At 50.6% G+C, this 22,053-nt stretch overlaps 1 protein-coding gene across 2 annotated transcripts; it reads left to right on the top strand.

Annotated features, from left to right (window-relative positions):
* The first annotated feature begins 2,111 nt into the window (after positions 1-2,111).
* Rhobtb2 (Rho related BTB domain containing 2) lies at positions 2,112-22,049 on the top strand. Of its 2 annotated transcripts, none has more exons than XM_046447753.2 (10): positions 2,112-2,660; positions 6,718-6,919; positions 7,532-7,635; positions 8,105-8,290; positions 9,210-10,228; positions 10,503-10,621; positions 12,684-12,834; positions 16,887-16,975; positions 17,627-17,732; positions 19,216-22,049. In XM_046447753.2, the coding sequence occupies exons 2-10, from the start codon at positions 6,728-6,730 to the stop codon at positions 19,431-19,433; spliced, it is 2,184 nt and encodes a 727-aa protein (XP_046303709.1). In that variant the 5' UTR covers positions 2,112-2,660; positions 6,718-6,727; the 3' UTR covers positions 19,434-22,049. The 2 variants fall into 2 exon arrangements, with proteins under 2 accessions (XP_046303709.1, XP_058436401.1); XM_058580418.1 differs by lacking the exon at positions 2,112-2,660 and adding an exon at positions 6,336-6,497.
* The last annotated feature ends 4 nt before the right edge of the window (positions 22,050-22,053 follow it).

A 22,053-nucleotide genomic window follows, 5' to 3' on the forward strand; every position in this document is an offset into this window, starting at 1 on the left:
CAGTAAGGCATTGCCCCCAGAGCAAGTAGGCCAGGCCACCCATGGCCGCGCAAGGCTCACCAGTAAGGGCCCAGCTAGCCGGTGGTGTGGCAGAATAAATGGCTCCATGCTGCAACAAATGGGCAGGAAGGGTTGGTGTGTGTGTGTGTGTGTGTGTGTGTGTGTGTGTGTGTGTGAGAGAGAGAGAGAGAGAGAGAGAGAGAGAGAGAGAGAGAGAGAGAGGAGAGCAGGAGAGGCAGAGAGATAGAGAGAGTATGAATGCCCAGGAAACTTACTTGGGAAAATTCCCACCCAAGCCTGCCTTGAGAATTAACCTGCAGAAAGAAAAGCAGACTCTCAGGGCTGGGGTGGCAGGCCCAGGTGAGAGGCTGGCCACCTGTGCTGTGATGGCTACTGATGAGAGCCGGGGACAGGAAGGGGCATGGAGTGGGCCACTCCTTGCATGCTGGTGAGGAAACCAGCCTCAGGTAGTGGCCCTGTTTCCCAGAGTCTGGCATTGAAGGGATGGGTAAAGACAATGAGAGAATGGTAACAGATCCTTGATCCTGGATCTGCTGTAAGGTTGTCTTGAACAGTAGGAAGGATGAAGTTGAGGGTCCAGGTAGTGCCTAGGTAGCTCTCTGGAGCTGAGAACAGGGAACATGGTAAAAGTGGGAGACTCAGGATGCTGTGGAAACCCTGAGCAATCTCATACTGTGCTTTTCTTTGGTGTGATCACTCTTTGGCACATAGAGAAAGAGGAGAAGCTTTTCCATCCCAAATGTGTGGGGAAGAACATAACTGAGCACCATCTAGTTTCTTTCATAGACATGGATTTGAAGTAATATTTTTGGATTTATGGAGGGTGAGTCCTAACCAGAAGTGTGAAGTAGTACTCTCAGTCACTGTCAACCTTTTCTCCAGTTCTGAGTAGATTAAGGACGTAGGGGAATTCAGCAATTGAGTACCTGCTGTACAATGAGCAGGCCAGAGTAAACATGTCATGAACACCTTCATGGGTACCTTCTGATTATATGCATTAACAGATGAGAAGCAGGCTTCAGACAGTACAAACTTCAGGTTTTTTGGCAGTAAATTTCTCTTCCTAACCATAGTTTGTATAAACTAATATTAAAGTAGGTTTGCACTCTCAAGAGCACAAATTGAAGTATGATGGAGGGGGATGAGGTGGGAGGCATGCCAGTCTGGGCTTTAAAAACTGTCCAGAGGCAAATGACAAGGGCTGACTTCTGTAATTACTCGCAGCCAGATCATCATAACAAAACCAGCCATGAGTATGGAAGCTTCTTTCTGATGATCAGTCACTCATGTTAGATGTTGTTAGAATCACTCTATTTTACAGAGAAAAATTATTTACTTACACCACTACACGTGACGGGGTAATTTCTAGTGTAAGGAACACATCTCTTCCTGCTAATCTCTTGATTTAGTGATTCTAAATCAAGAGAAAGTCCAACTTAGGCACTATTTCTGGCATTTTTGGGAGGTCAGAAGATACTTGTGATCGCAAAAGGATCAGATGGAGACTGGTGAAGAAGGACTAGGTGGAGGACTGGTAAAGAGGTACAGGTACCCAACCCAGAAACTCACTATGGGCCATGGCCATCAGAGGCACAGGCTATAGCTGCGGTGGTGGTGGAGAGAGGAAGGCCCTCAAGTGCCGGGAAAACTCAGCACAGAACTTGTATGGGATGGGCAAGTGGGCAAGTGGTGAAGTCCTGGGTTTAAGGGGAAGGACAAGGAAAATGCTTGCATTACACTCTTATTCCCTCAGGGAGATCTAGGATGTCTCCAGGGTGGGGGTGAGGGGGTGGGGGGGGAAGAAAACCCTGTGGGAGTCCAGTGAGGTGGAGAGACACAGCCCACATCCAGTGGTGAGCCGAGACCCTCGCGTGGCTACCCTGGGGAGGAGAGGGGGCGGGAGGCGAGCGCGGCGCTGAGGGGCGGGACCAAGGCGGAGCCCCTGAGCGCCCAATCCCCGTCTTTCCACGCCCCTTCCACGCCCACGCCCCCTTTCCACCAACCGTGCGCCGCGGTGGGCGGTCCTTGTCTCAGCAGCCGTTTCTGGGTGCGATTTTTTCCTCCCCCTCTTCTCCCTTTTTTGCTTTTCCCGTTTTTTTTTTTTTTTCTTTCCTTTTTTGTGAATGAAAAAAGGAGGTCGCGAGCGGTCCCCGGGACTGCTGCGCTAGGTGTCTCAGCGGCAGCGCCCGAGCCGCGGGCCCCGGCGCGTAGCGGCGGCGGCGGCCTCGCCCTGCTCCCTCCACCCCAGCGCACCGTCAGCAGCCTCCGCATCGAGCCCAGGCGGTGGCTGAGCGGCCCGGCCGCCCCAGCTTGGAACGGCCGCGCACAGCCCGATTCCGCGCGCCTCCATGACATTGGGCGCCCGGGGCGCAGGGAGATGCTGATCCGGAAGAAGCAGTGGCTGCAGTGCAGCGCGCGCGGCCGCTCGCGGCCCGCGGTCCGGCCTGGGCTGCTCTGTCAGAGTTTCTGATCGAACGCGAGCGGGGCCCGGAGCCTGCAGCCCAGCAGCAGCGCGGCGGCGCCGGCGTCGTCCTAACTTGTACGCGCGGAGTGACCCCAGACATTTCACTAAAATGAACGTGCTTAGCAGGAAGAGATGTGTTCCTTACACTAGAAATTACCCCGTCACATGTAGTGGTGTAAGTAAATGATTAATTTCTATTATGGCCGGGTTGCAAGCAGCCTCAGCAAACGCGCCGCCTCGCCCTCCTGCTGCCTCCTGCGCCCTCTCCGGCCCTGCCTGCGCCCTCCTACCTTCCCCTGGGCTCGCTCTTCCCTGGGCTCTTGCTTGGGCTGCTGGGTTCTGAGGGGTGAAAAACTAACCTTTTCCTGTGTTTTTAGGGGAAGGAAGATGACTTGTTTTGGCGTGGCGTGTCCCTCCCCTTTCCTTATTTATATATATAAAATTATATTGTGTGTGTGCAGAGTAGCGTGTAAGGGGTGGGGGTGGGGAGAAGGAAGCCCAGAGTGGCAGACGTGTTTCTGTTAAAAAAAAAAAAAACAGTGAAATTTGGGTATTTGCCTGCGGTTGTGGAGATGCTTGAGCTCTCAACTCCATTGCAGTGTGTGCAACTGAGTTCTGGCAAACTACTGGTGGATAATCTTTAGCGTTGTTAATATTTCCACATTCTAGGCTTCAGAAGGCTTGCCGTGTGTTTAAGCTTGCATTTTTTTTTTTTTTAATGACCATGCAAGATCCCTTGGGGCCTTGCTTTCCATTGGGTCTGCACCGGAGGAATCCATCCTTCAGCCTTCCCCTTATTACAATGTCAGCGACCCCCGTGGGAGTTCCTTTAATCCACCCTCTGCTTGCTCTTCTCCAGATACTCCCTTCCTATCCATCTTCTTTGATTTTTACCTTCATTTTCAGGGTTTTCCTTCTTTTTCACGTTTTGTAAGATGCAGGATGTGGGATATTGGTTGCTAGGAGACAAGCCAGGCTCCCAGGGAGATTCTGTCGTTTCCTTGGCAACCAGACTAGGGCAGCCACAGATGAACAAACCTCCTATCAGCTGTGGGAGGGAAAGGGGGCCTTTTCTGAGCTCTGCAAAGAGTGTGTGTAGGGGTGTGGGGGTGGGAATGGGAGCCCATGAGGTTTGTAGCTAATCTGAGCACACCTTTGGCTCTAGTCTGGGCTGAGTATAAAGGACTGGGAGAACAGCTGGGTAGGAGGCTGTTTTTGGAGAGGGGGGCAGTGATCATGGGACAAAAGTTGGGGGGAGCATATATCAGTGACTTTGGGATTGTCATGGGAGAGAAGGTAAATGGGGAGTTGTGATACACAGGACAGAGTGGCAAGGGAACCATAGTTAATGGAAGGTAGACAGGAGGCTCAGAAGGAGGGGATGAGGCAATTATGAGGAAAAGTCTAGAGTCATTGGAGGAGAGTGTGCCAGAGGGAAAGGCAAAGTTGAGAAGCTCACTAGTGGGTTGTATCACCCTGCATCAGCAATGATCCAGAAAATTAGCCATGTTCTAGAGCAAAAATTATATTAGTTAGCACACTATATCCAGAACCAACTCCTTGTGTAAGGCAGGCCTGATTAGATCAAGAGTTCTGTTGGCTTAACTGGGCCAGTCTGTATCTTAAAAATGGATATAATTACATATATAGATATGCAATCTAGCATTATATAATACTATATTACATAAGAAGCCAAATACCTCCTTTCACCCAGGTTCTCTTGGCACAAATTAATCAAAATTCGTGAGACTTTCTTCCCACACTCTCATACCCATTTTCTGGAGGGGGAGACTGATGTCCACAAAAGTGAAACTACCTGTTCTTTCCTAGATAAGCCCATGAGGTTTGCTGGTCAGGCAGTTGGGACAGGAGCGGCATGATGAGGCTGATAACAACTGGGAGATAGTGCAAGGACATAGAGGGAAAGGTTGAAGGGGCAGTTGGGAGTGGGTGGGGGAGGAGTGTTCAGCCTGGGTGGCAATCTAGGAAGCATGGTGTCTAAATTCAGGGCCCAGTATTTGTCACTCTGCTACTTGTTGGTTGGCTGTCCCCTACTTAACCCTAGAGGTGCATAAGGTGTGCTTGAGTGTTTTAATCATAAAGTAGCTGAACTTGGATGAACACTGCTTCGCTGGGGTCCTGGTGTCATCCCCACTATCAAGATGTTCATGAATATAAGAACCAGGTCCTCCTGCATGCCTCTTTCCAGCCTCTTCTGCCTCCGGACTTCATGCTGCTAGAATCTAAACTTCAGAAAGAAATTCTGTTGGCCAGCAGGTTTTTTATCTTTAGCTTAGGGCAGCTGCATATAATTTGTAGTAGGGATTCTATGTTTTTTGTTATTCACTTGATAAACAGAAACCACACCCAGATGACTCCTCCTGGTGCCCACACATCCCCTAATTGTCTGACTTGAGACCAGGAACTGTCAAAGTGGGGTTCCCAGCCTCAGCTGAAGAGAGAAGAGGGAGGAGGAAGCTGGTGGTTAGAATAATGGGCCTACAGGGGGAGGATGAGGAAGGAGGAGTGATGCAGACAGTTTCCCTGGAGACTGGGAGGGAGCTACATGGAGACCCCTTGTTGATTCAGGGTCCAGATCCTATAAAATTCCGAGGAGGAGGAGGAGGCTGTCTCATTGAAAAGTCCTTGCTGCACTTTTTGCTTAGGTTGCTGAGCTGCATCCACTCGCGCAAATCCCAGTTGCCATCGTTACTTGGATATTTCGGTTCTGCATTCCTGCATGCTGGCATCCAGTTACAGCCCGGCAGGAATGGAGCTCTCTGCTGCTGCTGGTGGCCTGGCTTGCAGGCTAGATGGCTCAGCGGCGAGGCGCCTGGGCAGCCTCCAGGACTCCTCTGAGCTCGGCCTCTCGTAGCCTAGGGAGGATTATTTCATGTTGTTCTACCCCCCAGATGACTTTTTCTGCCCACAGGGAATGTGAGCCAGGGCCGGCCAATGAGCCTGGAGAAATCAAGCTTCCTCATAGTGCCCACCCTGCCCCTTCTCCGCTCAATCCTTCTAGGAGGGTGGTGCCATCATCGAGGGAGGCTGCCATTCAAAGCCCCTCGTATTCCTGGTAACAGCTTTTAAAGCACTGACATGACATTTTGCCTACAGAAGGGCCTTCTGTTTGTTCACTTATGCCATCCCTCTCAGGCCGGGTCCCCCTTCTTCCTGTCTACCTAACACTGAAGGAAACTGAGGCAGGCATTTACACAGAGATTCAGACTGAAAGTTTGACCTCTGCTTCCTCCAGCAGCCCCTTCCCCTCATGGACATAAAGTGAGTTTTTCTAGGGGGGCCAGCAGTCTGGGTCTTTCAGCTTGAGAACCTTCTCCTTAGGAATGGGAAGCACTGAGAAGGCAGATCTACCCTGTCTGGGGCAGGATGTGGGATGTTGGGGGCAGCCCAGAGAGGGGATGGAATGCCCATGGGCCATGGAGTCCATCGTTTGGGGCCATGGTTACTCCCTCTCAAAGCCGGGCCCTCAGCTGAGGGAGACACATGGGCAACATGCTGGACCCCAAGTAGAGGAGCGGAGGCCTACAGGTCTAGGCAGATGAATCCAGAAGCCTTCCTTGCCCAAAGAGGCTGACAGGAAAAAACTCTCACATCTCCATAAAGGGGCTAGGATTGGAAGATGCACGCGAGCAGGCTAGGGTTGGAAATCCACCACCACAGAAAACCAGGGGAAAGAGGAAAGACCAGGAGAGAGCTGCCTCCCAGCCCTGATAAGTCCATTAAATTTTTAAGTGGCCCTGCCCTACGGCATGCTGGGAAGGGGTGGGGACCTGGACCCAACTCTGCTTCTCTCAGCTGTTTGTTCTGTTGCTGCCACAGCCCGGGAGAAGGAGGAGGAGAAGAGAAGGGGAGGAGTGAGCTCCCAGGCAGACGCTCCTCTCTGGGGGAGTGGGGCAAGACAGGCCCTGGGTTGGCTCCACCTTGGGATCTCTCCCAGGCCTTCTCTATCCAGAAGCCCAGCTAGAGGATAGTGGAGACTGGAAGGAGACAGGTGGTCATCTTGGGACTGCCCCTCTCAGCCTGAATGGGTTCCTCTCTCCTCAGGTCCCTGCAGTGCTACCTCCCGGAAAGTTGCCCACTCCCCTCTCCTTCATCAGTGCCAGTGCTCCACACCGGGACAGCTCCAGCCGAGGAGGGCTGTATGCACGGGTCCTGGTCCTCCAAGGACTGGTGTGCCAGCCTGTCCTGACTACTCCTTTCCTGCTCCTCAGGTCCCAATTAATGGATTCTGACATGGATTATGAAAGACCAAACGTAGAGACCATCAAGTGCGTGGTGGTGGGGGACAACGCCGTAGGCAAGACCAGACTCATCTGTGCCCGGGCTTGCAATGCCACCCTCACTCAATACCAGCTGCTTGCCACCCATGTGCCCACAGTGTGGGCCATCGACCAGTATCGTGTTTGCCAGGAGGTAAGGCTACAATGCCATTTGGCTGGGGGTTCACACCATGCATCTTCCTAAATTGTGGCTTGGTGTCCCTGGAGCTCACAGGAGCCCCCTAGGGGTGGGACAGGGAGGGGGCTGGAGCAGAAGGAGCCCCTGGGGAGGGGGCTGAGGGGAGCCCAGCCTGAGGGAGGGGTCTTTGACCATTTGGGTTCTTAGTGGCTGAGCTGGAGCCTAGGACCCCAGCTTCGGCTGAGTACCACGTCTCGTGAAATCACAGCGCTACATAATGGGGAATCCTAGAACTGAGGCTTGGGAGAGGTGAGAACTGGGTTGGGAAGATCAGAGGCTCATGAATATACAATTGCAAGGAAAGCTGGGAACCAAAGGAGGGTCTCCCTTCTGTATTCATAATTCTGCCCTCTTAGGGTCTCTTTTGCTTGCTTCTGTGTGGCTTGGAGGCTGCCATGTATTGAACATGTGCAGTTATTGAGTCTTCAGAGATTTTACTTGGAGGAGCATGTTGTGCAAGGCACATAGTAGGGGGTACCAGCTCTGTCCTTCCACCCCTCGTGATGCCAGAGAATATCAGGATTAGTTGGCACCTACCCTGAGAACTGTCTCCCCTCTCCCCTCCAGGTGCTGGAACGCTCCCGAGATGTGGTAGATGACGTCAGCGTCTCCTTGCGCCTCTGGGACACCTTTGGAGACCACCATAAAGATCGCCGCTTTGCTTATGGGAGGTAGGGGAGTCCTGGGCTGCCTGTAGAGAGCCAAGTGGGAGGATTTTCCTGCTTTCCCAGAGAACTAAGCAACTCTGCTGTTGAAACTGGGAGGAAGGAGCAGACAAAAAGCATGGAAGACACTCCCAGGGGTGGGGACAGCCTGGGCTTGGAGTCCAGAGGCCTGATTTCAGTCCCAGCTCTGCCACCTACTAGCTTTGAAATGATTTTTCTCACTGTGAGATGGTAAAATGGTAATTTCTAACTCAAAAAATAGGTGCGAGGCCAAATGAGTCTTCAAGCTTTAAAATGCTACATAATTGAATGTACTATTATTATGCATTGTGTGGAAGATCATAGGAACAGGTTCATAAGCCAGGTGTGGAGCCACCGTGTAGGGCATGGAGACGGGCACACGTTTCCCTCACTCTGGGAGCAGGTAACCCCCTGCCAGCTCTCTCTGTCAATAACCTCTCTGTCCCACCCTCAGATCAGATGTGGTGGTTTTGTGCTTCTCCATTGCCAACCCCAATTCCCTCCACCATGTCAAGACCATGTGGTACCCAGAAATCAAGCACTTCTGCCCCCGAGCACCTGTCATCCTGGTGGGTTGCCAGCTGGACCTGCGCTATGCCGACCTGGAGGCTGTCAACAGGGCCAGGAGGCCCTTGGCCAGGTAGGGGTGCTGTTGCCTGAGGAGAGGAAGTGGCACAGAGGGCGCGCACATCACCCTAGCTCCCTGAGGGAATCCTATAGAGCCTTACCTCTCCCTGCATCCAGAGGAAGCTCATGTCAGAGCCACATGTGCGCTTATCCATCCATCTGTTCATCCATCAATCCGAGTGTGTATTGCACACCTGCTGTGTGAACAGCACTACGCTAAGCACTATGGGGAAAGACAGAGAGAAGGGAATATTTTCATGAAAAGAACTAATTTTATTGGAGATAATATAGCTGGCCCTCTGTATCCATGGGTTCCACATGTGTGGATTCAACTAACTGTGAATGGAAAATACCCGCCCACACCACCACCAAATTGCATCTGTATTGAACATGTGCTGTTTATTTCCTTGTCATTATTCCCTCACAAAGCATTATAACAACTATTTACACAGCATTTACATAGTACTAGGTATTATAAGTAATCTAGAGATGACAAGTATAGGGGACGTGTGTATAGGTTATATATAACTATCACCACATTTTATATAAGGGACTTGAGCTTTCATGGATTTTGGTGTCCAAATGGGATCCTAGAACCAATCTCCCTTGGATACTGGGGATGACTATATATAAACAGGTTAAATACCAGTGTGAAACATTGCACGTTAATTGACAGGGAGTTGATATTATCACTACTTTGATCTCTGGAGGTCTCTGAGGGTTGGCATAGATACAGAAGGCTTCCTAGAAGACCAAGGGATTGAAGGTGGATCTGAAGGACCTAATAGGAATTTGGCCAGACAGAGAAAAAAGAGCAGGGCAGGAGAGGGGCCAATGAAATGGACCCTGAGCAGAGTCCCTCCAGCCTGGGGAACAATAGACAGGCTCCCTCCACCACTAACATGCTTGGTTTCTCCTCTTGAAAATGCCAGGCCCATCAAGCCCAATGAGATCCTTCCTCCGGAGAAAGGCCGGGAGGTGGCTAAGGAGCTGGGCATCCCTTATTATGAGACCAGCGTGGTGGCTCAGTTTGGCATCAAGGACGTCTTTGACAATGCCATTCGTGCTGCGCTCATCTCCCGCCGCCACCTGCAGTTCTGGAAGTCCCACCTCCGCAATGTGCAGCGGCCTCTGCTGCAGGCACCCTTCCTGCCCCCCAAGCCCCCGCCCCCCATCATCGTGGTGCCCGACCCCCCCTCCAGCAGTGAGGAGTGCCCCGCCCACCTCCTGGAGGACCCGCTCTGCGCGGACGTCATCCTGGTGCTGCAGGAGCGGGTGCGCATCTTTGCCCACAAGATCTACCTCTCCACCTCCTCCTCTAAGTTCTACGACCTGTTTCTCATGGACCTGAGCGAGGGGGAGCTGGGGGGCCCCTCGGGGCCAGGGGGGGCCCGCCCAGAGGACCACCGGGGCCACCCTGATCAACACCACCACCATCACCACCACCACCACGGGCGGGACTTTCTGCTTCGGGCAGCCAGCTTTGATGTGTGTGAGAGCGTGGACGAGGCTGGGGGCTCTGGTCCTGCCGGCCTCCGGGCTTCAACCAGTGACGGGATCTTAAGGGGCAATGGAACAGGGTACCTGCCCGGCAGGGGTCGTGTGCTATCTTCCTGGAGCCGAGCTTTTGTGAGCATCCAGGAAGAGATGGCAGAGGATCCTCTGACATACAAATCCCGGCTGATGGTGGTGGTGAAGATGGACAACTCCATCCAGCCAGGGCCCTTCCGAGCAGTTCTCAAGTACCTGTACACTGGGGAGCTGGGTGAGAACGAACGGGACCTCATGCACATTGCCCACATTGCTGAGCTGCTGGAGGTCTTCGATCTGCGCATGATGGTGGCCAACATCCTCAACAATGAGGCCTTCATGAACCAGGAGATCACCAAGGCCTTCCACGTTCGCCGCACCAACCGAATTAAGGAGTGCTTGGCCAAAGGCACCTTTTCAGGTATGTATCATGCTTAGAAGGCAGGAGCTGTACGTTCTGACAGCTTTCTGAGGGGTGTCTGGGTTGGTTCCTTTAACATTCTGATTTGGTTTCAGAGCCTGATGCCCTGGAGAAGGGGCTACCCTGCTCTTAAAGATGAAAGTTTGGTTGTTAGTTCTCCTGTCTTGTAGCTTCAGAAAGAAGTTGGATAGTTGGGGATCAGTGACTACTGATTGGGGGTTGGTTATCTCACATTCACACTGTTTTCTTTTGTGTTGTCTCTTCTCCTCAACAGACGTGACCTTCATCCTGGATGACGGCACCATCAGTGCCCACAAGCCCCTGTTGATTTCCAGCTGTGACTGGATGGCTGCCATGTTTGGGGGGCCATTTGTGGAGAGTTCCACCAGGGAGGTGAGGCTGAGGATGGGAAAGGGAGGGAAGGAGGGAGACATAGGTGCCATTTGCCTAGGAGGCACCAGGAGTTCATGGTATTTTCTTTAGCATTTACTGTGCTAAGCACAGAATGATGAGCCCAAGAGAAGTTTTATGAGATGGTTGCTGTAGCCAAGGATTTGCAATGTTCCAGGAGAGGGATTTACAGTAACATCATAATATCTTGGAAAGCATTTCCATACATTATCTTCACATTGAGCAGCATTCCTGCATCAAATGTGTGGCCCTAGGAAGTGTGTGACTTGCACACACTTGTGAGTAGAAAGGACGGTTCAGGACTGGCTCTTTACACTTCACTCTGTTGCCTCCCTGGGACACATGAAACAAGTAGAAAAAAAAAAAAAAATCAATGTGTTCCAAACTGAAGTCACTGGTGTCTTCAAAGATAGGTTTTATTCTTATTGAGCTCTGGTGAGATCAACAGATCAGGAGAGACTGCCATTGAAGAGCTAGTCTGTTACTCACAGATACCAGTGCAGGGAGGACCATGCACACCAGGGGATCAGCCCTGGAAGCACCAGGGTGGTCAGGAAGTGGAGGGTTTCTGTGGGAAGGAATAGTTGAAGCAGGTTAAGCAGATTTAGGTTTGCTAACTTGAACAAGTCCACTGGCTCAGGGGCAGGGGGAAATGTCCTAGCTGTCTAGTGCCTGGTTCTGGAGTGATTCCTCAGAGGAATGAGGCCTGGAGTGTGAGGGCCCTGGGCGGAGGAGGTGGTGGGGTATGGGCTCTGGATTGGGTGGTCTGCGATATAATAAAAAGACACGCTTGCCAGCAACTTCTTTACTGTCTCTAGGAATTGGTTCATCTTGGGAGGCACAGGCTCCCAGCAAACTTCTAAATGTCAAAACATCAAAACACCTGTCTACCTGTTCTTTTCGGATTATAGAAAGGCTTCCCTCTCCACCTGTTCTTTTCAGATTCTTCTTCCTTCCCAAGCACTGGACTGGAAGCTGGAGGTTTAAAGGGTCTATGCAGGTGTCCTTAGAGTTGCTCCGAGTCTGCTGTCTATTTTTCATCTTCCTGGCCCAGCTGAGTGGCCCAGGCCTCAGCCCTTCATGCTCTCATCACCTCTGAATCCTGGAACACTAATACCCTCACTTCACCTTGTGGTTAATAAGCTTCCATTTTGTACAGAGGCATTTTTAAAAGACCCTCTCCTTGCAGTTCCCAGCTGGTGTGAAATCGCTTTTGAGTGCTGGGACTAGGTCTTTGACTTCTGCCAGCTACCCCGCCCCCACCCCAGGCCTGTCTCTTAGCAAGTGCTCACCAAGTGCTTGAAGGAAAAACTGAATGAAGAGCAATTCAGCATCACATCCTGCAATCCAGAATATGAGCTTCCAAAGATTTCCGGGAAACCATGCACTTATGAGGCTAAGTGGAGGGCTGAGATGTGAGCCACTGCGAAGTGGGAGTAGGGTTAGGATGTGAAAAGTGTGGGCCAAGGATTCGCTGAAGCCCCAGGGGCCCACCTGCCCTGGGCACTTCTCGGTACTATAGACACCAGCTTTAAAGCTCTGTCTAATTCCCAGTGTGCCCAGACTCGCATCTGATGAGAAAGCAGTTTTTGTTGCAGTGCTTCTCTGAAGAGATCCCGCAGGCCCAAAGCAGCAGCTTTGAGCAGCCAGAGAAACCAGCTGGTGTTCCCTTTGCTCATTCTGTATCCCACTTGGACAGCTCCCTGCAGGCATGTGGAGGGTTGGGGTGTAGGTGACTGAAATGACTCCTTCCAACATCTTCCAAGCCAGTGTGGTTTCAGAAGGATGCCACTGAGAAGCTAAGTCTCTTTAAAAGATGTCCATTCACTGATGCTCTCAGCAAACTGGGGACCAGCACCAGTTACTGCTGTGGGCCCAGACCTTTTGGGGGCGTGGTCTCCTAAGCATGTGTAAGTATAGCACAGAGAAGGCTTCTTGCCCCCGGGGGGCCAGCCCTGTGGACCAGGGCTTCTTGGCTTCTCAGGACTGAGCTACTCTTTCCATGCACCAGGCCTCATTGTTCCTGTCCTCCTCCTTCCCCCAGGTGGTGTTCCCTTACACGAGCAAAAGCTGCATGAGGGCGGTGCTGGAGTACCTCTACACGGGCATGTTCACCTCCAGTCCGGACCTGGACGACATGAAGCTCATCATCCTGGCCAACCGCCTCTGCCTGCCGCACCTGGTTGCCCTCACAGGTAACTAAGTGGAGTGCTCAGGGACCTGGGGTGAGGCCAAGAAGACCCTGGGGATTACGTGTCTTCTGTCTTCTCTTTCCCCCTGGTGTCAGGCTGAAGTGCCAAGGGAAGAAGCTCCCTAGAATGAAACCTGTGGGTGGTAGAGTTTCGGATGAGGGTGTAGAGGAGAGGAAGTGTGTGAGACACATGTTCCATAGGGTCACCTCAGAGCTCAGCCCAGAGGTCTCCAGCATGTGACAGTGCATCACGTTCTTAGCCTGGCTTCACTCAAGCAGCCTAAGGTTGATAAAGCATAGAACAGGCTCCACCTGTGCTTTTCCTTCTTATCTGCTTCCTCCTTCCCTTTCTTCTTATTTTCTTTTTTTCTCCTCTTCCTTGACCTTCAACTTTACTTTTCCTTTCTTCTTCCAGAAACAGAAAACAAGTGTTGACCTGCCATTCCTAATTCCTTAAAAAGACTGTGAGAGCTGGGTATGGTGACGCATGCCTATAATCCCAGCAGCTTGGGAGGCCGAGGCAGGAGGATCGTGAGTTCAAAGCCAGCCTCAGCAACTTAGCAAGGCCCTGTGTCTACATAATATATAAAAAAGGGGCTGGGGCTCAGTGGTTAAGCACTCCTGGGTTCAATCTCTGGCACCCAAAATAAAAAGACTATGAGAGCCAGAGCTCAGCATTTAGAATGGGCCCATCCCAGAGCTGTGTTGAGGAGAGAACTGGGCTTTGGGAGGTTGAGTAGTGGGCAGCCTGGGTCAAGGGTGTGAGGGAGATAAAAGGTGCTGTTGGAGTGAAGGGAGTCTGGGGCCAAAGACCCAGGCAGATAGACAGCTTCTGCTGATATTGGAGTTGGTATCTGTGTGTTGTTGGATTGGAGGAATAAATACATAATAGAATAAATACATAATTTAAAAAAATGTTAAACCGCAGTGCTGGCATTGAGGTCAAGTTTAATATTCCTGCGCAGGTCTTGAGGGCCAGAGACAATACCTTCAGATATTGAGCTGGGCTTCAGGCAAGAAACGGCCAGTGTCAGAACTACTGGACTGTGGGAGGGTGATCAAGATTGGGGCACAGACATGAGGAAAAAAGCAATCCCATGACAAGAAAGGAATGGTAATGTACAGCTTGATCAGAGGAAGAAGGCAGAAATCATTGATCAAAATCAGAGTATTAAGAGCTAATCCTGCAGTGGGGCCCAGGGGCCCCAGCTAGGGGCAGAAGGGACTTTGGGGTAGGGAGTAAGAAAGGTGTCCCAAGATTACAGCCACAACAGTATGTCATTCACTGCTGCCCATGAAAAACAGTGTGGTCTTCCCAGAGCACCTAAAATTCTAAATTCTTGGATGTGGTAATTCTACTTTTAAAAGACGATCTCCAAAGAAATGACCCCAAGGAAAAATAAACTACAGAAAGATATTTCTATAATTTAATTTCATTAGGGCAGGCAATTGAAAGTGAGTCAGAGAAGTACCTACCCTTGGTTAAGCCCACATCGGTGATTTTCCCATGGCAGCCATTGAAAATGTTAAACTGGTACAACCAGAGACAGGAAAAATTGTGCTCTATGTGTGTAATATGAATTGAATTGTGTTCTGCCGTCATATATAACAAGTTAGAATAAATACATAATTTTAAAAAATGTTAAACCACAAACTGCCTGGAACCTCATGATGACATTGAAAAGCTTTTCTCTGGAAATGTTCCATACACACAAGAACACAGATACAAAAATGTATACATATACCTTGTTAAGGATCACTGGGAGATGCAGAGTTCAGAATTTTGTATTATTGGTGATGCTCTAAGTTTTGTGAGATATTCTGTCTGTGAAGTTTTTTTTTTTATATAAAACTTATTGTTAAATATAAGACAAATATATAAGCTCCATGAAGCATATGTTCATAATATTTTACTACTTCATAACTTTTAAGTCAAATTATGCCCCCTTCTTTTTCATTTATTAAGACATTAGTTACACAAAATTTATCTTATGTTCTTTTTTTAATGTTCATTGTAATGAATTATTATAAAGCAGAATGTCTTTCTAATCATGATGCCTGTCAGGGGCTGGAACCAGCCACACAAAAAGTGTCCACCTGTCCTGCCCCATCATAGGTCCCCCCCTTCTCCCCAGAAGAACCCACACTGTTTTTTTATGGGACTTTTCTATGAACTCACTTCTTTACCCTCCTTTGTAATTTGGTTATTCAAGTGCACTTTCTTAGATACTATAGCATGATTTTTTAAAAAATAATCTTTTAAGTAGTTTTTAATCAATGTGTACCTTGTCCGTTAAAAAAATTCTTTTCCTCTGAAATTTATTTTTTGAAAGAAAACAAACAAACACTGGTTTTTGTTCCTATAGAGTTTTCCAAGATCTATATTTTTGCTGATTGCATTTTTATAGTGTAATTTAACATAGTCCTCTGTCCATCATATTGCCTGTAAACTGCTAATTGAACCTAGAGGCTAGATCAGCCACATAATTTTATTTTTATAAGGCTGCTTTATAGCCTTATAAAAATAGGTTGTTTTTCTCCGTGAAGAGGGAAAGATTGTCTCTTCTCTCTTTTTGTCCTATTACTAGCCGTTGAATATCATTGCCTGGATCTATGAAGTTATTGTTGCAATACAGTAATATTCCAATTTGTTCATTCCTTCTTCCCTTATCTTTTGGAAGACTTCTAAATGGAGAGAAACTGTCCCTTACCTACTGTTTGGTTACTTAGTGTATGGTTCATATAGGAAAGACAGGCAGGTTCTTGATTCTTCCTTTTTATTTCCTAAATTTTGAGATAATCTGTTTCCTATCCTCCTTGAGAGAATGACCAATTAATTTGAGTGTTTTAAAGTATTCTTATGAAATTTTGGATTTGGATGCACTTGGTTGGTTTTAATTCATTGCAATTATCCTTATTGAAGCTTAAATAATGTATTTTTAGCCAGTAGGACTCTCTTTGAGTTGGCTTCAGAGTCTCTGAGATTTCTTGCTTTCTGGAGTGATAGTGTAGGGTCCTCTTGTATAGTTTATGTCCCAGACCAACCATTTCCTCTTCTTTTTTTTTGAGGGGGGGTACCAGGGATTAAACCCAGGGCCACTTAACCTTAATCACTGAACCACATCCCCGGCCCCTTTTTGTATTTTATATAGAGACAGGGTCTCACTGAGTTGCTTTGAGCCTTGCTGAGTTGCTTAGGCCTCATTAAGTTGCTGAGGCTGGTTTTGAATTCACAACCTTCCTGCCTCAGCCTTCTGAGCCCCTGGGATTACAGGTGTGAGCCACTGCACCTGGACAACCATTTCCTTAAGAAGTTCAGGTTTCTTTTAGTTGGAAATAGAAATGTTGTTTCTGTGCATGAGGATGCTCATTGCTACAGGAGTGGTTATTGTTTCCAGGTCTTTTCCATGAATGGAGTTGGGAAATGTATTTAACTGTGTGTGTGTATGTGTGTGCATATATGTGTGTGCATGTGTGTGTGTGCACATGTGTGTGTTGCTGGGGATCAAACCCAGGGCCTCGCATATAATAAACAGGTGCTGTATCATTGAGTTACATCTCCAGTTCTTTTTAAATTTAATTTGGGACAAGGTCTTGCTAAGTTGCCCAGGCTTTTCTTGAACTTGTGATCCTCCTGCCTCAGCCTCCCAAGTTGTTGGGATTATGGGCATGCACTGTGCCTGGCTAAACCGTAGTTCTAACTCAAAGTTCTCAGCCTTTTTCTGTTTTCAACAAACATGATGCTTCCTTTCCTGTCTGTATCAGTGGCTAATTCTGTCGGAGAATTTCACCGTGTATACATTAGACTATGTGGTGGGACATATATAGTTTGAAAAATCCTCTTAGTGATTTTAGATCCTCTGTCACCCCACCCCCACCCCACTGAGAAGTCTTGCCCTCCCTGCTGGGAGCGAATGTAAGTTACCTGTGGCCTTTCCTGGCCTGTTGGGACTTGCCCTTGGCCCTGATCTCTTTTTGCCCTGCAGTGAGCCCCTGTAAGTAGTGCAGGTCTTTACGTGTGGCTCTTCAGCTGATTGCTGACTGTGTGTGTCACAGAGCAGTACACAGTGACGGGGCTGATGGAAGCAACTCAGATGATGGTGGACATCGATGGGGACGTGCTTGTGTTCTTGGAACTGGCTCAGGTATCGTGGCAGGGGAAGAATCCACCACAGTGTCAACTCTGGGCAGTGGACAGAGGGGCTGGGCGGGTGGTAGGTAGGAAGGGAGCCGTTGTCAGATCTGGACTCCTCATTGGGTGGACCTCATTTTATCCTCCATGACAAAAGCTAGAGAACTCCCAGACACCCCCCAGAAGAAAGCTGGCCGCGGAAAGAAGGGACTAGGCCGCCACAGGGCAGCGAGGGAATCCAGGCTCAGTCATTGAGGACTCTTTCTTTAAAACTAACTGCCCACCTCCTTAATTCCACACAAGCAAGCAAAATCTCCCATGCTAGCCCCCACAATGCCAGAAATTCAGCCACCAAAGTTTATCTTATGAAGTCAGAGCTCAGCTAACGCAAGGTCTGCTCTCAGGATTGCCCGTGCAGACTTTCGCTGCTGATGGGGCAAGGGCCGGGGAGGGTAGATGCAGTAGGAAGCCACCCCTAAGGCCATGGATATCTGTAGGGTGGACATCAGGGGCAGGACCGTGGTGAGGTGGAATTGGTCAAGTCAAGCATCCTCTTCCTCTAGTCCAGGTGGGCTCTGGAGGTGCGGTCCACACTGCATCAGTGCTGCAGCTCTGAAGGAGACTGTGGCATCTCAGGACAGACCTGCTTATGTTCCCTCCACAGTTCCACTGTGCGTACCAGTTGGCCGACTGGTGTCTCCACCACATCTGCACCAACTACAACAACGTGTGCCGCAAGTTCCCCCGAGACATGAAGGCTATGTCCCCAGGTGAGCATCCAGAGCCAGCACCAGCAGCACCTGCTGCTCGCTACTTGTGTTGAAGCGCCCTCAGCTTGGGTGCACAGCTCAGACTTAACCCCAGGAACCCAAAGGAGGCCTGAGATCTTTGGGCCTCACTTGACCTTGGACATGGGAGCACCCTGCAGAGGTGTCTCTGGCCATGCAGAGAGGACCCTGGGAAAAGCACTGTCCTGGAGGGGGTGGGGAACTCAGGACCTCAGACGACTCACTCTACCTCTGTGGGCTTCTGTTTCTCAAAGGTTTGAAGAGGTCATTGGACCAGAGTTGGTAGTTTTCAGACTCTTTTGGATAGTACACCACAATAAAAATTATGTTTGATATCATGACCAGTATACACATAGAAAAGCATATAAAAAACAAAAAATGCTACACACGACCCACTAAGTTGATTTCCCAACTTAGGAACGGGCACGATCCACAGCGTGGACCACCCAGATCTAAATATCCCTTGCAGTCGCCTGCAGTTCTGTTTCTTCTTAATGATTTTCTTAGGTCCAAGAGCCCAACCCAGAATCCACGGGCTCCAGGGAGAGAAGTGCCTGGCTTCCCTGAGGGGTCTGCCACTCAGCGTTCCTGGGTCTTCACCAGGCTCCGTCCACTGGGCTCTGACCCTCTTCCCACTGCAGGGTTGTTGCTGCACCCGACCAGTCCCCAGCCCTGTTCTTTCCTGTGTTTTCACGTTTGTCACAACCATTCTGGCATTTTCTTTCTCAAGCCTTGCATCACTCCCTTGATCCCACTCCTTTCACAGTTTCCCACACCCTCCAGAATAGCCTGTGTCCTGCTGCCGCCCCTCCCTCCAGTCTGACCTGTGTCCTGCTGCTGCTCTTCCTCCTGATTCCCCCCAGAACCTTGGCTGCAGGGCCCCCTCACCCCTCAACCTTGCAGAGTCCCTTCCTGCTGGAGGCTGTTCTCCTCCCCTCCTCCCTCATTGGTCTTTCCTGTTTTTCTTCCCGACTTACGGGGTCCCTGACTTACTGTTTTTTGTTTTTTTGAGTGACCATGGTGTGAAAGCAATGCACATTGAATAGAAACTCAGCTTTCCATTTTGAATTTGGCTTTTTCCTGGGCTGCGATACTGGTCAGTGGCAGCCACTGCAGCTCCCAGTCAGCCATGCAACTGGGAAGGGAAATGACCACCATCCTGTGGTGCCCGGGGCTGCTAAGTGTCGTGCTCTGTAGGGAAGGGGGATCAAGAACATTTCCGGCTGATGATATTTTCCACTTACTGTGGGCTGATTGGGCTCCTCCCTTTGTTATCCAGAAGTGCCTTTCCCAGGCCGACTGTGACATCTCCCCTTTTCACCTCCTTCAGTGGCTCTGTGCAGGAGACCATGGGGTCCTGGACCACAGGTCAAGGTGTACTTGGTGCTGGCTTGGAGGCAGGTCAAGGGACGGTGGACCTTCTTGCCCCTGTTCTCCTAACCAAGCCCCATGCATTCTGTTCTAGAAAACCAAGAGTACTTCGAGAAGCACCGGTGGCCCCCGGTGTGGTACCTGAAGGAGGAGGACCACTATCAGAGGGCGCGGAAGGAGCGGGAGAAGGAGGACTATCTGCACCTGAAGCGGCAGCCCAAGCGGCGGTGGCTGTTCTGGAACAGTCCCTCCTCACCATCCTCCTCTGCAGCCAACTCATCCTCCCCATCATCATCCTCGGCTGTGGTCTGAGATGCTGCCACCCTCTTCTGACCCTGCTGCTGTTGTCCCCATTTGCCCTTGTCCCTCTGCTCTTCTGCATCACCCCCGCCACCCACCAGGGACAAGGGGACCCACCTCACCAGGACCCTAAGGGCAGAGCTGTTCTCACCAGCCAACATAGCTCAGCCAGAGAGGAGCCAGGCCCTGCTGGCGGGTCCCCAGTTCCAAGGCAAGACAGGAGACACCTTCGGGGAGGCAGGAAGCAGGGGAAGAGCCAAGAGCTCTGGCATTTTCTCCCTGGGTTCAAGAACCCTAGAGTCAAGGGGAAAGCCTCCCAGCACAAGGGCTTGCCTGCGTGTCTGGGTCTCTGCTCTGGCTGGGGAGGCAGCCCCCTTCCCAGAGAGCAGCCAGGGTCCTGCTCCATGGGCCACATCTTCCCAACAGACTAGACGGTTGCAAATGTTTTGTGGGATTTCCACATGAAGCCTACTCAGATCCTCACTGGAGAAGTCAGGGTAGAAATTAAGCCTTCAGAGCTCAACTCAAGGCTTCTACATCCTGGGCTGCAGCTGCAAGAGGCCACACATGGAAAAGCTTGCATTCTGCATCCCTCCCAGGTTGCAGGCAATGAGGCCTGATTTGTGGGTGGCAGAGGTAGCTCAGAGCTCCAGGCCTGGAGGCAGTGCTTCTTGGTGCAATGAGAAACCTTCCGTGCCCCTTCTGCACTCCTCAGATGGAACCCAAAGGAAACAACTGGATTGGGAGAGGAGGGAGGAGTGGGGTCTGTGTGCAGCAATCCCATGCTCCTCTGGGCCCCTTCCCCTGCCTCTGGGTAGTACTGCTTTTTATGGGGTTGGGGCAAAATTAGCAAAAAACAAAAACAAAACAAAAAAAAAACCCAAACAAACAAGAACCAACTCAAAAGGAATTCACCACCAACCAAAAAACGCTATCCTCTATTTCCCCAAAGAATGGAAATGAGAAATAGACCCTATATAGCTTACATTTTTATAAAGCCAAACAGAGGCCCCATGGCTAGGAGATGGAGGCTCAGTATACCTTCAACTCAGATGCCTTTTGGGAAGGGCTCCTTGTCTGCTGTGGCTGAGGATGTCCTGGGCCTGCCCAACAGCCCTCGGGGCAGCCCGGCTCCTGGGCTGCTGCTTGCCCCTGACTGAGGTTGTGAGGATTGAGGGGAGGGCTTTGGCCTCAGGACTTAGCCGTATTGGACCCTGCCTTTGCCCATCTCGAGGATGTAGACTGCCCTCACCTCTGAGGGTGATCCCGCAGGATGCTTATGAATTATGTGTTTGGGGGACTTAGGACAAGGGTCAATGTCAACAAAAGACACAGTTGGAGAACAACAGTGCCATGTAATGAAGGGTCACGGGACATAAAGCCCTACCTAGTGCTGGTTTAGGATGAAGGGAGGATTGAACAGAAGGAAAAGCAAGGTTCACCTAGAAAGGAAGGATGAGACTGGGGATTAAAACAGCTTGTGGCCCCTACACCCTTTTTAATGCTATGAGGTGGATCCTGATGAGGAATTGCAGAGCCAGGAGGCAGTGAGTTGAGAGCTAAGGCGTCCCCTGAGAAAGATGCTTCAGGAAGAGGGACTGGCTAGGTCCCAGGGACCTGGGGTGGGGCAGTTAGGTCTGGGATAGAGCAAACCCAGAAACCAAGGCAATCCTGCAATGATTGTGTGGTGCCAAGACCTAGAGCTCTGAGGTTAGTCCTTGTCGAGAGGCCCAGGTAGGGGCAGGTCTAAAGTGGGGTGAACCCAGGGTGTCTGAGCCTTACCTTCCAAGATTGTGACTGCCTCCCTCCAGTCCTCCTGGTTAGCTGGCTGGAAGCCAGTCATGTGCTGCCCTCTGCTGGCTATCCAACCTCCCTGCGCCCCAGCTCTGCCTGCAGCTTCAAGGGTGAGGCTGAGGTGGGGGAAGGGGGCATCCAGAAGAGGACCTATGCAGCCTTGGCAGCATCCTTGTGGTAGGGGAACAGAGATGGGGACACATGTCCTGAGATCTAGGTGAGAGGGAGAGCTCGGTTCTAAAGAGGAAGGGGCAATGGGTCTCCCAGGTGCTTGCAGGGCTGAGGAACCTAGAGCCAGAGAGGAAAGGCCAGTGGGAAAAGTGAAGGTGGAGAAGGAGTTGAGGGCAGCCCACAGGAGAGTGGCCACAGAGCTCCCTCAGCAACCACGGCCAGCTCACCCCTCAGGGACCCGCCACCCTTGACCCTCAGCTCTCTTAGGGCCGCTCTGCCCCACACAGAGCCCTGCAGCCCAGAGAAACCACCTTGGGAGGCTGTGGGTGAGCCAGATCAGAGCAGATGTCCCTGTCCCCAGAGGGAAGGGCAGGTGGGGGGAAGGAGGAGGTGCTGAATTTCAGCCCCCCAGGAACCACCCCTCTGGATCCCAGGGAGGCAGTAGAAAACACCTCCCCCGACAGGGTGAGCCCAGAGAATAAAGGGGAGAAAGGAGGACACGGGTTACATGGGGGGCCAGACATTTCCCCACTCAGGTCCCTCAGAGCTGGTTCAGAGATGGAGAGGATGGGGGCAAAAAACAAAAACCACACCTCTTTTTATATAAGGTTTCATATTTAATTTGGTCATGAATTCATAAATACATGAGTATTTTGTACCTGACGGC

Source organism: Marmota monax, unplaced genomic scaffold, assembly GCF_021218885.2.
Source record: "Marmota monax isolate L192 unplaced genomic scaffold, Marmota_monax_Labrador192_F-V1.1 WCK01_AAM20220418_F8-fsc00040, whole genome shotgun sequence".
Classification (NCBI taxonomy): domain Eukaryota; kingdom Metazoa; phylum Chordata; class Mammalia; order Rodentia; family Sciuridae; genus Marmota; species Marmota monax.